The sequence below is a fragment of the Microcebus murinus genome, chromosome 1 (genome assembly GCF_040939455.1).
Source record: "Microcebus murinus isolate Inina chromosome 1, M.murinus_Inina_mat1.0, whole genome shotgun sequence".
Lineage (NCBI taxonomy): Eukaryota > Metazoa > Chordata > Mammalia > Primates > Cheirogaleidae > Microcebus > Microcebus murinus.
Genome location: NC_134104.1, coordinates 148,512,168 through 148,529,798, shown reverse-complemented (window position 1 = coordinate 148,529,798; position 17,631 = coordinate 148,512,168). Strand labels below are relative to the sequence as shown.

The 17,631-nt window shown below is 48.6% G+C and overlaps 1 protein-coding gene across 17 annotated transcripts in view; it reads right to left on the bottom strand.

The window, feature by feature from the left end:
- Positions 1–1,336: 1,336 nt before the first annotated feature.
- TRAK1 (trafficking kinesin protein 1) overlaps positions 1,337–17,631 on the bottom strand; it is a 181,724-nt gene continuing 165,429 nt past the window's right edge. For 5 of the 17 annotated variants that reach the window (XM_076006663.1, XM_076006667.1, XM_076006668.1 and 2 more), the window contains 3 exons: positions 16,629–16,784; positions 7,371–7,473; positions 1,337–4,215 (listed from right to left, as the gene is read on the bottom strand). In XM_076006663.1, coding sequence (XP_075862778.1) covers positions 3,417–4,215; positions 7,371–7,473; positions 16,629–16,784 — 1,058 coding nt within the window. In that variant the 3' untranslated portion in view covers positions 1,337–3,416. The other 12 variants (XM_076006655.1, XM_012770237.3, XM_076006637.1 and 9 more) reach the window with 6 other exon arrangements.

The window sequence follows — 17,631 nt, the reverse complement described above, 5'->3', positions numbered from 1 at the left end:
TTACATCAAATACAGCTTGGAAGGGAGCTCTGGTCCACACACTCGGAGACCCAGGATGATGAGACTCCATTTCAATATGAGGCTTCTGGGTGGAACACAGGAAGAGAGGAGAATGCACGGAGAATCGTGCGTGGATTTTTCTTGCTCTCAGCCCCCTGGCCAGAACTAATCTTATGACCTGACCATCCGTAGTGGCTGGGAAGCCCGGGAATCAGACGGACCATTTGTAAGCACCGTGGCTTCTCTGTCGCCCCTGCACTCCCCTTATCCTGGCAGCCCACAGCCACATGGGCCTCTCTCTGCTTCTCAAACACACCAAAGCGCTTTTTTTTTTTTTTTTTTACCTCTGGACCTTTGCACTAGCTGCTCTCTCTGCCCAAATGCTCTTGTGCCAGACCTCACCTGGTTGACTCAACTGTCCCTTCCCAGGAGAGGCTTTCTCTACCCAAAGCACCCACCCACTCCTTCACACCACCGTTTTTTAATCCTCTGCACAGCCCTTATTAGTCTATGTTTGATATCTCTGTTCTCTCGATTCCATGGGAGCAAAAACTGGCTTGTTTATCGCTGTCCCTGTAGTACCCAGAGCAATGCCTGGCACATGGTAGGTGCTAAAATATATTGACTCAACCAATAAATGCTGAAGTATATTACTGTTTCCATTTCACAGGTTAAAAAAAAAAAAAAAAAAAAGAGGACCCAAAGGGGGTAAGTGGCTTGCCCAAGGTCACACCACTACCAAATGGTACCAACTGATTTAAAAATCCATGATGCCATATTCCACTAGTGTGTTTGCATGATTTCACTGCTTCCAAATATTAAGGTGGCAGATTAAGTTTTAGTTTATCCTTTTATTCTCATAATTCCCCATCAACTGGGTCTCTGCTGTCCTTGGTTCCTAAGTGTCTTAACACAACTCTACGGAAGGCAATCTGGCTGGCAGCATCTAGGAATTTATCCCACAGATGTGCTCGTTCATGTGGAAAACCACGTGCAAGGTTTTTTTTTTTTCATTACACAGCCATGACAGCAAAAGATTAGAATTAATTCAGTGACCACCTGTAGGAGATTGGCTCACAGGGGTATGTATTCACAGTAGGTATGTGGACATTGTGGAATAGTACGCAGCCCTGAAAAGTGAGGGAGAACTTCAGGTTCTGGTGGGAAAGTTGTCTAAGGCATGGTATTACATTGAAAGAAAGAGGCATATAATTGTATATAAAGTATATGCTTTTCATTTAATTTCCCCAAAGAGCTAAACATCTTCAAACCTTACATAATGAGATCATCTTCTTGATGAAAATATAAAAAGAAAATAAAAATCAGCATACCAGTGTGGTTTCCATCATTTGAACTTATTTTATTGATACTCAATTAGCGAATAAAATTTTATTGTTGATTTTTGATGCATTACAACACACTTTTGGTAGTGGTTGCACAATGTTGATCATTTATTTACTATACTAAATACTGCAACTTCCAAATTGCCAATTTTTACGCGGTATTTTTGGTGATGATGGGTGGCTTCTCTCTCTGAATACATAAAGTGGTCAGTTCAGTCCATAGTTTTCCTATTCCTTTGTTATTCTACCTACTGCTTTAAAGTACATTCAAATAAAAAGACATAAGTTACTTGCAGTGAGTGCACATGTACGACAGCGAGAACTGAGATCATAATTAACCAACGCTCTTGTGTTCAGAGAATAAATAGTCTGAAATCACAAGACTGAAGCTTGCTCCCTGGGGACTTTCTCAAAGTGTCCTCAGTGGACATAAGGTTACCCTCACTTAACTGAAGGACATATCTGCCGGGGGGGCGGGGGGAAGGGGGAGGACACAGAATGACAATTTCATTTACACGGGATGTTTTCCTTCCATAAATGTCTGGAACAAGTGGTCATGGAACACCATGATGTAAAGTGCGGTCCTCAGAACAAATAAATAAACTGCTTGGACTGGAATGCCACAGACACACTCAGTCTGGAGCTGGAAGGAGAGAGGATATCTGTTTAAAATACGGCACACACAAATAATAAATAAAAGTTTTAAACTTAACCGGCGACGGCAACAGGACCAGGCTCCCTTGTTTGTTTGTGGTTCTTTTCAAAAGCACCTCTATCTTCTCCTAAGGATAAAAAGTGGCACAAGGAGACAAAAAGGCTCTGGGGGAGAGAGAATATTTTGTCGCGACCATTCACTGTTCTGAAACAAGAGGGGAAAACACGTGGGCCTTGACTGGCCGCCACAGAAGACGGTGCAGTGGAAGCGCCCTGGCCAGCCTCGAGCTCCAGAGCAAGGCCTGGAGCAAGCAGGGTGCCATGGTCTCCTTTCTCCCTTGAACCTGTCTGGAATGACCTTCGGTTGTGGTTCTTTCCCTTTACTTTTAGTGCCGACACAGTTCTTTAAGAAGCTTCTTCCCTAACCTCTTTCCTCTCGATCCTATTGTTAACGTCATCTTGGGTCTGGTCTTACGTCAATTTGGTTGTGACACTGGGTCCCAGAAATAAGCCTGGTCTCTCATTAGCGGCTTAGTGTGTTTGAGATTTGCATTTTGGTGTCATAGAACCACACAGAGAACGCACACTACCGGTACCATTACTTCCCTGCATATAAAAAAAACCGGAAAAATAAAACAGATCACGCGGAACACAGAGGGGCTTGCTGAACGACGCAGCGGGGGGCGGGGGATAAATACATTCTCTTTCGGGTCAGACGTCTGGCCTGACAGCTGATTACAAAACACGGGATGACTTCAAGTGGAAGGCATGGAAAGAAAAGGTCACGCGTCAAAAAAGAAACGACTGTCCGCTGAGGCAGAGGAGTGAAGGTCTTGAAGAAGCTGGGCCACCCGTGAAAGACAGAAAAGCTCTCCGACTGTGAGCGCTGCTACATCAGCTGCACGTGGCCGAGGACGGAGGCTCCTTACGCTCTCGAGGGGCGGGCGAGGCCAGGTGTCCGACGACACCCAGGTGTGTCAAGCCCCGAGCCGTGACAGCTCATAGTGTGCGACACAGGAGGTCAGCCGCAGAAGTCACCGGTGTCCTATCCATGGGATAAGAACACACTTGGGAGTTTAGTGCTTCTTCTCAAAAGGAAAGAAGAAAAGGACACCACCTTCTCCCGGGTGGGCAGGGGTGAAGTCCTCATGAGAGTGATGACAGCACAGGGGCACTTCCTGTGGGATGTGAAGAAAGAGCAGGGCAGGTAGGAGGTTCTCCAGGTCCTATGTATGTACACGTGTGACAGAGTTTCCACTCCTCCTCCGTTAGGCACGAGGTTGGTTTGTGTAGTTCGGGAGGGGAGGGACGGAGAAAGGAAGAGGGAGGAGAGTGCACTGCAGGGGCACGAGAGGGAGGTTGGGGCACACGACAGGGAGCGTGTTGGTCTCCTCCAGGGCGACGGCGCCCCTCCCATCCTCACCGTAAGCTAGTTTGTTTGGGGAGCTTAGCACCCATCAAGATGCCCGAGGTGAGAGTCACGGGGGCCTTCATCTGCATGCTGGACCCCACCATGGTGGGGAAGCTGCGATTCCGCCGGATGCCACTGCTGAGCTGCAGCCCGCCGATGGCACTGGTGACCGTGGGGCATCCGAGAGGCAGGCCCTCGGGTACCAGGCCTCCAGGGACAAGGGCTTGTGCAGGCCCTGGGGGCCCACAGAGGAGAGGTCCTGGCTCCTCAGTCAAGGTGGGGACATGGGCTCGCCCTGAGTTCACCACTCTGGCCACCCCAAACCTCCGGACTTTGTCCACGAGGTTGAGGTTGGACACGGACACGTCTGTCTGGCTCTCACTGCTGCGCACGCTCTTCTTTTCCCTCACCTCCCTTAGGATGGAGCTGGCCGGCTTGGAAGCCAGGAAGTTGTCGTAGGGAGGGCTTGTGCACTTGAACTCGAAGGAGGGCGGGGAGGACGTGGGCGTCTGCATAGGCGAGTTGGGCGGGGTGGAGGGGATCACAGCCATCCTGGGAGTGTAGGAGTGCAGGAGGGAGCCCCGGCCGGCCCTGTCCCAGCTCTGCGGGTCATAGACGGCCGCGGAAATGCCCCGCTCCTTCAACAGCCACACCAGCCCCAGCGATGTGCTCATGGTGGTCGTGGACTCACGGACGTTAGTGAAGGATTCGGCCAGGCTCAGTCTCCGTGGAGTGCATGGTGTGGCCACTGGCGTGGATTTCAAGTGGCTGGCGCTGCCACAAGCTGGAGTTGGGGCTGAGTTAAGGCTGAAAGGAAGACACGACAGGTTATTCATCACGAATGGCCATGTGCACCACAGAAAGGGTCAGTGGCCAGTCTCCTGCAGGGGGTACAGGGCAGGCCTGGGGCACGACGAGGGGACTCCCCCAGCTGAGGACCTCCAGATGCCTCTGTCCACGTCTGCTCCTCCATCTTACCCAGAGAGGCTGATCCTTAAATGCGGGCAGGAAGCTACATCTGATCCCCTTTGCACATCCCTGGCAGGTGGGTATAACTCCCCTCTTACAGATGAAGAAACAGACTCAAGGCTTAGATGGCTGCCTCTGTATCACACTTGGATATTAAGTGGACAACTCCAAATTCAAATCCAAGTCTGAGTGACCTCAAGGCTATCCGAGAAGAGGGAAGGAAGCCCTTTGGCAAAGCAGCTTTCTTTCCCTACAAAATTTACTCAAATTCCTAATGTCTATTCTCCCTGAGGCAAGACATGAACCAGGTCTAGGGGATATGAGATGTTCCTTATTTTAGGAATGGCAAAAATGGCCACAGTGGGTAGGCCAGATGGTATACATTGTCAGTGTCCTCCTGACTCTTTCCTCCGTACTGTGCTGCCCTGAATCCTCTTCACCTGCTTGTCCAAATCCATTTAGCCCAGTGAAGCTATGGGGTCACCGGAGGCCTCGTCACGCATCAGTAGATCTACATCTACAGTGCTACCTAAACAGAGGCCTGCTAAAGTGTAGGAAGCCTGAGTTACCAAAGGAAAGCAGAAAGATTTATTCATTCACTGTGTCATGCTGACTGCGGATCCACTAGGTTCCAGCAGCTGGGATCCAGCCATGAAGGCCATTAGGACAGAAAAATTTACCAGAAGGCACAAGAGGGAAATGTATTGCCGACTGCTTAAAAAACAGGAAAGGTTCTTTAACAGCTGCTATTGGGATGGGGGAAGCCCTGCATCGATTCTAAACGAGCACCCAAGGGGCAAAGATGAACATCCTTTCTAACAGTCTCACAGGACCTCCCTGCAGCTGGCTCGAGGATGTAGCTGGGGCTGCCAGCACCCCGTGGAGGTCAGCTGGCTGGTCCCCAGGAGTTGGGCGGGAGACCTCTCTCCCCCAGGACTGGCAGCGGGAGGTCCAGATGCTTTGGATAAAGCACCAAACAGGGCAAAGAGAAGGCAGAGGGCCTGTCGTGGAGCAGGGCCCCCTCCTTTGGGTAAGACAGTTCAAAAAGCAAGGACAAGCCAGAGGCACCCCTTGGCTCCACACTCAGGTGTAACCTCAGCACTGGCCGGGCAGCACAGGGTGGGGACCACAGAACAGGCTCATCTCACACAAGCTCAGGAGTGGGGATGCTGGCAGGTTGGGAACACTCAGAGAAACATGAGATTAGAAACCAAAGCAGTTTCCTAAGGTTAAAAACGTGGATTTTTCAAAAGGCACAGGTGGAATTTTACAAACGCTGATACACAGTCCACAGAGGGCAAAAGAGTTCTAGATTTCAAATCTTGTTTATGTGGCCATTCCTATGGAGATTTTCAACTTTGTTTCAAGTGGCCTTGCTTTCAACCTCAGGCAAAAGAGCCCTCTGACTCGTGCCCCCAACACATGGCTGTACAAAGACACGTGCGAGGTTGAGTGCTATGGCTACAGTCAGAAGAGAGACATCTAGTGACCCAGGGCACCAGCCTCCCACGGGGGAAGCTCTGTCCCGTGGTTTTTAATAACAATCTCTTCCAACACAAAGCCACGGGATGAGGAGGACACCAGGCTCTCCAGGGCCAGGGAGGGCGAAGGGGAAGACGAAGGCCGAGTTTGCACATCCCCGTCTGGCGAGAACTCCAGGTTAGGCCTTTATTAGTGCTGGCGCTCGGCTCGCCCGGGGGTGTTTAGATGGGTTAGGGGATGTTGAGTGTCAGAGGCCGAGTTAGCCAGGCACAACCACCACAGAGACACATCCCCGGCTACGTCCCCGGGTTAGTGGCGGCCACGCGTGCACACACAGCCCCTTCCGCGCGGCCCTGCCGGGCGGGGCGGGCACTGCTGGCGGTGTGCTCACCCCCCGCCTCACCCTCGGGCTCAGACTCTCTGCCCTACATCTCCTCTCAGCTCAACGGGGCATACGGCTGCTTCGTCGTCCTCCTCCCATGACCTGCGGAGAATCATTCGTAGTTTAAGGTGCTCCTTGAGTGGCCGCCGCCTGCAAGCCAGCCCCTCGTACCGCCCTCCCTTCCTGCGGCGCCTTCCGACACCCCAGCACCTTGCCCGACCACATCACAGAGAGGACGGCTGAGGGGGGTCACTCTTCTGTGTCGGTCGGGGGAGACCACAGTCCCTTTCGATGGCAGCCGTGGACAGCCTGAAATCAAGCCAAACAGACCGACCCAACCACACCACAGCTCAGTCTTGGATTTTGGTCACTACGGTCTGGCTGCGGAGTGGGGTTCCTAGCATCTGTTCCAGGGACACGGGGCCTTCCGTGGGGCTCAGCAATGCTCTACCGACGCAACTTTGGGGGCAAACGTCCAAGAGACCTGGCTGTAGGGCCTGATAGTGTCAGCCTCAGCTGTTAAGGAGGGGCCTAAGAATCCATTCCGAGGCCAACTGAAGGTAGGTCCAGGTCTCTCGATCAGAGCTGGATCTGAATCAATAAGATCCTCGATTCAAAAGGAAACATGAGGCTGGGCACGGTGGCTCACGCCTGTAATCCTAGCACTCTGGGAGGCCAAGGCGGGAGGATCGCTCAAGGTCAGGAGTTTGAAACCAGCCTGAGCAAGAGCGAAACCCCGTGTCTACTAAAAATAGAAACAAATTAATTGGCCAACTAAAAGTATATAGAAAAAATTAGCCAGGCATGGTGGTATGTGCCTGTCGTCCCAGCTACTCGGGAGGCTGAGGCAGAAGGATTGCTTGAGCCCAGGAGTTTGAGGTTGCTGTGAGATAGGCTGACACCATGGTACTCTAGCCCGGGCAGCATAGTGAGACTGCCCCCCTCCAAAAATGGGGGGGACCCCAAATAGATTATTGCAAACGCTGATGAGATGCTTAAGCTGGCTACAGCTACAGCTGGTTTTCAAACGACCCTCTCTCCTTGGCTTTCCTCAACATTAAGTCTTGCAGGGAAGGGGCTGCCCCAACCTCACCCCACCCGCACCCACCCTGGGGCTGGGGCGCCTTACCTTGGTGTGACTCGCGTGAGCTCATCTGAAGGATGCAGGATGCGGCAGGTGGTGAAGGTGAAGGTGGAGTTGGTCTGTGACATGCACTTCCCAGGGTGGTGCGCTAAATTGGGGGGAACAAAACATATTCCTTGCATCTAAGTATAACAACATTAAAAATAAAAATCCAGCACGACCCTCAACAGATGCAAGAAATGATGAGCTACCTTGTCGGCTGGATCTGGGCCGGGAAGGTGAAACACACATGTTCTGGACCGAAGGTGGTTCCTCAAAAAATAACTACAATTTTGAGCAGGGGGTCTGCAGAGCACAGAATTCCAGCTTCCGACCCAATCCAGACAAGGTTCCTCATCAGTATTCTTGGGCCAGTAGTGGATCCAGTTGGAATGAGGGGGCGTTAAAGGGCCTTGGTGGGTAAATTTGGTTTCCCTCCTCAGGCCAGAATCTGCTATCTTCTTTTGTTGCTTTGTATTTGTTTTCATGGGTAAACAGGTGCCAAAACTCTGCTTGGAGGAAGGGGAGAGGTGCGGGCAGGGAAAGGCACTTGGCACCTGGACACAGGGCAAGGCTCATGGCTCCCTTTTCTGTCCACACAAAAAGGGGCTTAGGGAAGCTGGCTCCACTACTGCCTATTTGTGATCATCATGGTGGGAGATGGGGGCCTCAGCTGCCTCAGCAACAAGAGGTCCAGAGATCGGGGATCTCTGGGGTGCTAAGCTCTGGGATCAAGTCTGGTCTGACTCAAACCTAGTCTGGTCTGACTCAAACTCCTCTGATCAAGTCTGGTGGTGCAAGCAGCATGGTTCCCCCGCCCCAACTTGCCCCCTGCTGCTTTCTTGTCATCTCTGTGATTTCTGACTTCTAATGAAAATGAGAGGGCAACACGTTGTCCTCAATTTACTTCCTTTTAATGCCCTAACGAGCTGTTGTTGAGGCGGCTGAGGACTATGTTCAGAAGCAGAGAAAATCACAGAAGTGTTAGGACCATGCATCAGAAAGCTGGCAAAGGAATGAGTAATAGAGGCTATGGGAGACATCATGATTGTAGAGGTCAACCTCATTCATAACTCAAGCATCAGGGGGAAAAAAAAAAAGATGCTACACCAAAAAGCATGCACAACAAAGTACTGGGATGATTCTCCCACCCCATCCCTGCCCTCCCCTCTGCCCCTGTAACAGCTCAGCCCCCAGAGACCTCCTGGGAGAAAACGGATTAGGATATCAGAGGCCACAAGGATTCAGAGGCCATGAAGATTCAAAAGGCTGTGAACTAGAATCTTCTAGCTCCTTATGGTTAAGTTTTCCCTTGGATTTGACAAAAAGGAAAAGGGAAACAAAATAGAATAAGTTGGTGTCCCAAACCTACAGATCCACACACAGTTAACTGTGTCTTAAAAGAAAACCAGGAACCAGGTGAAACAAAACAAAACAAAACAAAACAAAAATGCTGGAGACAAACAAATTGAAGGCAGGCAGGACAAATCCAGAGCACAAAAATGGTGACAGCAACTAGAGGAGCAAGGCAAGGCTGGTTTGCCCCACTATGGTCTGACCCAGCTCTGTGTCAAAGGAGGCCCTTGTGGCACCTGGCGGGGCAGCCAGCACACGACCACAAGAGCAAACTCTCCACAGAGAGCTCCAGGCAAAGCGGGAGGAAGGGGGAAAAAAAAACACATAAAAGTAGCCTTTATGAATCTTTGTCTCCCGACCAATAACCGTAATGGTTTCGGAACTCCGATAACTTAAGAAGTTGCTGCAGGCAAAACAAAAATGGAATAAGCTATGAAGAAAAGGCAACCAAACAATCACGATTCTCTTACTGCAATCAGGTCTAGAAACAAAAGCAACAAAATGCCTGAGAAAAGCATCCCGAATAATAGTCATGAGGGGTTATATTTGGGAAGGAAGGGAGGAAAAAGCAGGAAATAGAAAATAATTAAGACAAAATAGTGGAAAGAGAGATAACATTGTAAAAAATCAAATAAGGCTGGATTTAAAATCGGAAGTGTACCCCATTGAAACACATGGCCAGAATATCAAATCAAAAGGTCCCGAATGTTCATGCCCCCCTCCCCCACCTCACGTGTTAGATCTTCAATCACGACAGTGGTGTAAGATGGACATTTAAGAGACACGTTTGCATCAGCAGAAGCAAAACCCATCTTATACAAATGGGTTTTGGGGACAGGAAAAGGCTGCTAAAAATCCACAAGTCACCACTCCCCAGAAGCAATGAATAGCTTTAGAAGACCAAGGAAGATCCACAAGTATCAAAAGTGCCAAAGCCAGTAGAGGTTCAGCCCCTCCAAAATACCACAGGGACGCCTGGACCCGCGAGCTCTCCGCATGTCACCACTGACTGCCGGGCCGCTGCTGCACCTCCCTTCCTTGGGACACAACATAGACATAGTGAGTGGCCCAAGGCCGGGCTCGCCAGAGGCTCCTCGCTGCCACAGAGAAGCCACGGGCTGAGTCCCAGAGCCCTGGATGCAGGGAGAGAGCAAGTTCTAAAAAAAGAAAAACAAGAGGCAAATAAAACATTCTTCTTGGCATGGCGTAGGGGACTCGTGGTGATGGTTCACCTTCACTGCTGAAGTCGCCAAGACCACAGCACACCGAAGCTTTATCTAGACCAGAAGTTCTTTGCAGGTATTATGCATTCACCTCGTGCTGCTCAATTTGGAGGTTCAGAGGACAGGGTTTTTTGGATTTAACGCTTTTTAACTTCCTACTTATTCCCTCTCTCAACCTGGCTTCAGCGTGTTGTGACCAGATGAGCAGACAGTAAACAGGTTAGAGTATTAGCAGTGACAAGTACTGTCACCATTTTATTTAGGAATCAATTTGCATTGACCAGTAAGAAACCCTAGTCTTTTATTATTTTTAATTATTCTTCCCCCAGGTTCTGACACTGGTACAAAATTTGACAGCTTTAAGGCGCTGTATAGACCAAGCGGCTGCTGCTGTGTGGACCGCTCAGGCCTCCCAGGAGAGACCGGCAGGAAAGCCCACTGCTCGCATCATGAGAAGAAAAGAGCAGGACAAGGCGCAACACTGGTGGGGCCCAGGGGTTCCATGAGGACTTGGAGGATGGCTGGAACACTCTGCCACAGAAGCTGGCCACGGAAGCTTCGTACACACCAGCTTCTGCATTTCGTTCAGTTCCAGTGGTACTTTTCTACCCCCATCCCTGGGGAGGGGCAGACTGGTAACGTGCTGGGCATAACAGCAGCTTTCTTCTCTCTGAAGGCAATCAGAGAGCCTAGTCTTAAAGAAGTCCCACTAAGTCCACAGGGACGCCAGAGAATACAGCTGCACTTGGTGTATTTCCACGGGGCAGGACAATATGCACCCATATGTAGCTGCTTCAAAAGAGAAACACTGGCCAAGCTAAGTTTTTAAAATTTCATATAAACAACTTCTAAAAATGTAAAAAAAAATTACAAATGCACCTCAAAATCTTGGAAAATGGGACCCCGTCTTTGGGATGCACTGACAGCCTTCCCTATTCTTTTCCCTAACTCCTCCTGGGAAGCGGCCACTTGTGTAAAACAAACCAAATACCCCTGACCTTTTTTTCCTTTTCTTAACTTGAACGTGGAGTGTGTGATGCTGCCGTCACGTGATCTGGATCCGCCTTGCAAGTTCTATAAACCCATTAACCAACACCCCCCTCCCGACAGTGGTACCCCAGAGGCCAGCCTTTTCTAACCCAAGCGAAGACAAACCTATTGAAAATAAAAGCCATTGTCCACCCAGCTTAAAGGCATGGCTTGAACTAAGCCTTAAGAATATCAGTTTTTTTTTTTTTAATGCCCCGCTTCCAATGATTTTGCTGCCTTTTGCTTGAGGGTTCGTGAAGAGAGGGAAGGAAGATGTTTCTTTGCCTGTCGGCTATGTAAGAAATAGCTCCCTTTTCATTAAACAAATAGGCAAGAAGCAATACCTCAGAATTCCTTCTAAAAGACTAAAATATCAAGGCATAGAAAATGGTTTAAAGTATTTTTCCCTGTCTCTTCATTATATAACTCTATCCATGACATTTTCTGGGGGGGGGGGGGAAGTTCTATGATGAGTTCGTGTGGGAAAAGCTCCATAACGCTTTTGCTCACCCTACGATTCATCATTAATATAAATACTGTGTTAGGAATTAATGCAGCTTTAATGAGTATTTTCCTCTGGAGGAAGGGACTGGGGAAACAAGAACAGTTTCAGATGTAGCAGTGCAGCTTTCTTTGTAATAGGATAAAAGTGATCTTAAACTACAAAATAGTATTTGTACAGGATGACATTTTTTTTAAGCCCTTGTTTCCAGACTTAACACTGGCTTGTTTACTATTTTTCTCTGCCTAAGTATCTTTCAACAGAGGCCTCCTCTGGTCCTGCAGCTTATAAAGACGTGTGACACCAACGGCCATCAGATATCTGGCCTGCAGGAACTCAGGAGGCTCTTATCACACATTTTGAACCATATCAAGAGATCTTTCTCTGGTTTCTATACAACTTATTTTTGGTTTCTGCAAAATTAAAAGCCTACTCTTCCCACTACACCAAGCTAGTGTCTACTCTCTGTTTCATCTAAAAAGTATGTGACTTAAGACATGAACAATTTCACAGCATTGCACAGAGGGCCAAAAATTCTCTAGGGTGCTCCTGGGGTGTCCTCTAGAGAAAAGGGGATTTTTCTGAAGGCTGTTAAAATGTCAAAAGGGCAAATGCAAAAAAAAAATCTCTTTGGATCCTTCCGAGGACAACAAGGCTGGACTCCATGCCCTCTGTCCCTCCTTCTCTGGCAGACACCAACAGGCAGGGGGAGCTGGCCTGGCTGAGCTGCACTGAGACCTTTCCTTGCTGGCGATTTCAAAGCCAGTTCGAGAGCACTTCTCCCAGAGCTTCTCCAGGCAGAGCAGCAGTATAGCTCACCCAGACCTGGACACCGTGTGCTCCCTGACCACATCTGAAAAGTGGCAGGTGCAGACGCCTACTGCTCTGAAACCCACGCAGGTGCTTCTAGGAGTGCTGGAGGGCTCTCCATGGTTTTCAGAGGTGAGGATGCCACACAGAAATCGCTTTCAACAAGTAGGCTTTGTTCTGGAAACTTTAAGCAGGGTTGACTCTATGCCATTTGTTTTGGAAGAGTCAATGCTTTCATTCTTTGTTCATTTTTCCACTTCCGGGTGGCAGTTGGCCTGTTTTGCTCTGGTTTAACTCACATTCTGTGCAAAAGCACAAGGGCTTCCTGCACATCTCCTAACACAGGTGGGTGTGAGCAGACCGTCCACCCTGTCCATAATGACCAAACTCCCCTGGAACTGCTACAGAACCAGGGCTGGATCGAGAGGTGTTCCCATCAGAGTAGGAACTCACCTCACTCTCTCGGTGGAGACCAGGGAAAGAAACTTCCCTACACCCAAAGGTCTGTGAACGAGGTGTACCAGATGTTTCCTTTCATATCCATGGAGCCCCCAGGCCAACTTGTCCCCACAGGCCTATCTGGACCTTGCTTCTGTGGCCAGTGGTGGAACTAAAATAAAGGCGAGACAGGATACCGGCTGGCATGGCTTTGCTCTAACTGGCCCTGCCACCAGGCAAAGCTGCAGGAATTCTCGGCTTTGGCCTTACTGTCTGACTCCTTTCCACACAAGCTGTTCTCTTCCCTTCCCTCACTCAGTAGCTGTTCATGAGCAGAGCTTGGACCCAGGTAGCAAACGAGGAAGAGACAAAAGAGGCTAATTCTTGGCTTTTGCCCTACGTGTCCAGATGCAGGAGATTTAGAGAATTTTATCAGGGTGATTTTGACCAAGTATGATTTTTGCCTTCCACACTGACTTTAGGATCTCAGCCCCAGTTATAACAAAGCTCTACTGCAGGGCCACTGCCAGACAAGATGCGTGAGCTCGTTTTAGGATATTCCCCCACATGAAACAGTCTCCGTGTATATGAGTATTAAAATTAACTGACCTAGGCCGGGCACGGTGACTCACACCTATAATCCTAGCACTCTGGCAGGTGGATTGTTTGAGCCCAGGTGTTCCAGACCAGCCTGAGCAAAAGTGAGACTTCGCCTCTACTAAAAAATAGAAAGAAATTAGCTGGGCAATTAAAAAAAAATTATATATATATATATATATGAATGAATAAATTAGCGGGGCATGGTGGCGCATGCCTGTAGTCCTAGCTACGCAGGAGGCTGAGGCAGGAGGATCACTTGAGCTCAGGAGTTTGAGGTTGCTATGAGCTAGGCTGACGCCATGGCACTCTAGCCCGGGCAACAGAGTGAGACTTTGTCAATCAATCAATCAATCAATCAATCAATCAATAAATAACCTTGAATCTCTCTATTAGTGGCACTTGGCTTTAATCCCACCCTCCTTCTCACTTTTAAGGGTCAAGGTAATTCAACTGAACTGTCCATCCCACTAGCCAACTACTGATTTAACTGTGACTTTAACTCTTAATCCCGTACCACATGCAGGCTCTTCCCCACGTAAATACCTAAAATTGAATACTCACAGGACAGGATAATGCTTATCTCTGATACAGCGTACTTTCTATGTGAATTAAAACTTTATAAAACATGTCACTGAAATAAAGTAAAACTATAACCTAAAAATTGTTTTAAGTAATTCATTTTAATGGTCTAAATCATTTACAGTACAGTAACATGGAATCATCCTTTTTAAGACATGGGATTATAAAAATCAACAGATGATGCTTCAAATAATACATTAAAATATATTAATATTTTTTTTCAGCGCTCAAAACTTTTCTCCATGGGACAGCAGGCCCTAGACAAAAGTGCCTAATAGACAAGTGTTCCAAGTTTCCTCCCATCGTAACAGTTCTGTCTCCCTACCGAGTCCTCCCAGGCAGAAGGCAGTTCCTGGGATAGTGCTGTTTGGCAACAGAGAAGCCCAAGCACTGAGGACGGACAAAGGCAGGTACCAGATCACCCTGGATACAAACCCTAAGACAGAAGATGCCCTGGGCCTCCTCCTGAAGCCCATCTATATGTGACTCCATGACTGCAGGCATGGAGCCACTCGGAGCCTCCGGGATGATTTAGTTAGGGACTCACGTGCGTCTCACGTTCTAAGAATCAAATGGTCCTGTCATGCCCAATAGACAAAAAAGAGGTAAGTCACTGTTTACGGTGTCCCTCTGCATCCAGCTTTTAAAGGTGAGTCTTACCCAGAAAAGAAGCTTAAAAGAACTCTGCTCTAAATGATCAGATCCTTCCTAAATTACCTTCAGCAACCCAGATAATTCTTTTTTGATCACACACCTCCAACCTTACCCCTTTTCTACACAGTTTTAATTGTAAATGTTTGTGCCTCTCTTCAAATAAAGTTGCGGGGATGACTGAGCTGCAGGTGTGAGTAAGGAGGAAACAAGCAGAAAATATATCTCTGTTTATGGTAAAGAAAGCGGTCAGGACTTTAGTCCTCATAAGTGGTCCTCTCTCCCTCTGTCCTCTGAGAGAAGTTCTTTTTTGACTTAATAAGCTTTATTCTTTCTGTGCATCTTCTCGAAGATGCAACTAATGGTTTTTCTTTGAACTTCTAAGGACTCAACTTCTATTCTACCTGTCAGACTGCAGTGAGGACATCCCACTTAACACCATGCCTACCCCACCCCAGCCACAGAAATCAGCCTGACATCGTGTTTCTGTACCATTGCCCGCCTTGCAGATGGGCATCCGTGCTGATGCCAAAGGGTGGCACGATACCACAGCTGGTTGCCCTTTCTTGAGTGTGCAGATACGAAATAAGAAACATTTCCATTCCCTCACATGCTTAATCTGATCATTGCTAAAACAAACAAAAAAATAAAAAAATCCCAACCAAACCATAAACAAACCTATGTGCTAAACAAACCTGTTTTACTTGATGACTCCTCTAAAGTTTATGTCAAAGAAAAAGAGAAAAGCTGGTTCCAAATAAAGTCCCTTGACCACAGCTGTCTGAAATTAGCCAGGGGCTGCGAGACACTACCAAGAGCCTCGGCTCTTTCCTGCTTTGTATTTCATGGGGAGTGTTGTGGCCTTCACAAATGAAAATCACGAGGATATATGTCCTTTCTTCAAACTTGGTGACTCATGAATGTTATGAGGATGGTAACATTGAGTCAGTTCATCTTCTTCTGGGCCTCTCTCCTTATCCCACAAAAGCTCTGTCTCCCAAGCACAAGGAACTGAGAGATCCCGAAGTCGGGCCAAAGCATACCGTTGGGGTAAAGAGTAACCACGTGACCCCGTGATTCCCAGGGGCCCTGAGTACAAAGCTTTGTCCCAGTTGGTAATTTTGCAAACTCAGGGCCACAGCTTTAATGTTGTGGGGAGGGGGAAGGTCAGGTAGAGCTCTTTTCCAGATTCATCTAGTGACCTCTCTAGAAGAGCTTAATGATAGTCTCTTGGGGATTACTTAGTTAAGGAGTATTGCTGAAACACTTTTATAAAATCCACTTCGAACACACATATAAGCTAGAAAGGAAACAACATATCTCCTTCACTGAAGTTAGGAAAGTAAAAGGCTGATCTATCGATGTTGGTCTGAAATCCTGATTATTTCCTGGGCCTCTTTCTATTTTAATAAAGCATACAGGTAAATAGCTTCTCTCACACACCTTCTGAAAGACCAGTGCTCATAATTTCCCTAAAACTGGCCAGCTCACCTCAGTTTGGAAATCACCAGGGGACTTGGGAATCTGCTCCTTAGATACAGGGAGACGCCCGCAACAGGAAGAAGGGCGCTGATGTTCTCAGGGGACCCAATAATCCACTTCTTTTTAGCAGCCTTTCCTGCTCCCACTTTAAGAGCCCTGCTGGGCCATGCACCTCCAAGATGGGCAGGGAGCTACACCCATTTCTTACAAATAGGAGGCATCAGACTCTATTTAAAAACAGAACCGCGCAATGGGAATGCTTTAATCATCACCCACACAGACGAGCGGAAGCTACAGACAGAGAGCCACTACGGATGGTGCCCGGAACAGAGGTGAGAATGGCCCAGAACTCTGCCTCCGGGAAAGGTGCCAAGTTTACAGGACTTATCGTGGTGCCCTCACCAGACCCCTCCTCCTCCTCCTCCTCCTCCGCGGCCGCTGGCGGCTCCTGCATCTCCTCTGGGGAAGCCTGAGGCCGGCTTCGGCAACTTCTGCTGCCTGAGACAGTCACGTGTGCTCGGGACCTCTCACCTGAGGTCTCTGGGTGCTGAACTGCCGTGGAGGTAGCTAGGCCCGGGAGAGAAATGTGGTCACCTGTGTCATCTTCTTCAAAGTCGTTAAGGCAGTATACTTCGTCCAAGTCTACGTCCAGTGTCCGGAAGCCCTTGGTGACCACACCAGGCCGGGGGTCCAGGATGCCCCCAAGGTGAGGCTGGGCCAACTGCTGCCAGTGGTGAAGGGTGGCAGAACCTTGCAGGAGAAAGGGAAGAGAAGAAGGGAGGGCAGGGAGAAGAGAGGGTTAGGATGGAAGTCTAAGATGATGGCTGTTCCCCAAACGCAAAGTGGTTAGTGTGAACCCGGCAAGACCTGAGCACAGGGGCACTAAGGTGGGGATTTCAGTGGAGCTGCCCTGGCCCTTCCTGACATGCAACAGTAGCTAAGATCCTACCATGCCCAGAAGGAGAATCAAGTTAAGGAATCAGCAATTTTTTTAAAAAAAAGTAAAATTAAAGCCATACTCTGTGCCAAGAGGATTTGGTGACAAAGTTTTTGTTTTAATCAGCTGATGCCATCCCCCAAATTCAACACATTGTCATTTTACAAATAGAAGAGGAAAAAAAATGGCAAGATAAACATAAAACGAAGGTGCCATGGGTACCCAATTTGATGGCAAATACGAACTGCTGGTAACAGGGAGGACACAGCTCGGGCAGAATAAGATAACGCCAAACCAACCCCAGGACTCACAACAAAAGAAAAGCAAAAAGAAATTAAAGAAGCACACAAAGATAAGTGATTGGTGTGACCGTCACACCTCCTTTACTTAGGTTCTCTGTATTCTGCCAGCAACCTCAAGGGGCTGCAGGCTTAGGGAGAGGAGTCAGGTTAAAGAGGTGTGATTTAAGAACATGGTTAAGTTCACACAGAGGTCTAAAGCAGAGGAGCCCATCTCCTCAGTGACACCAGACCCTGGGACTCAGATGACATCAGGCAAGGTCTGTAATAACACCGGAGTGTGTCCCTAAGGACCTCAAGGTGTCACAGGTGCTCTCCAAAGAGAAGCATTCCTAGGCCAAATGTGTGTAGGAAACGTGGG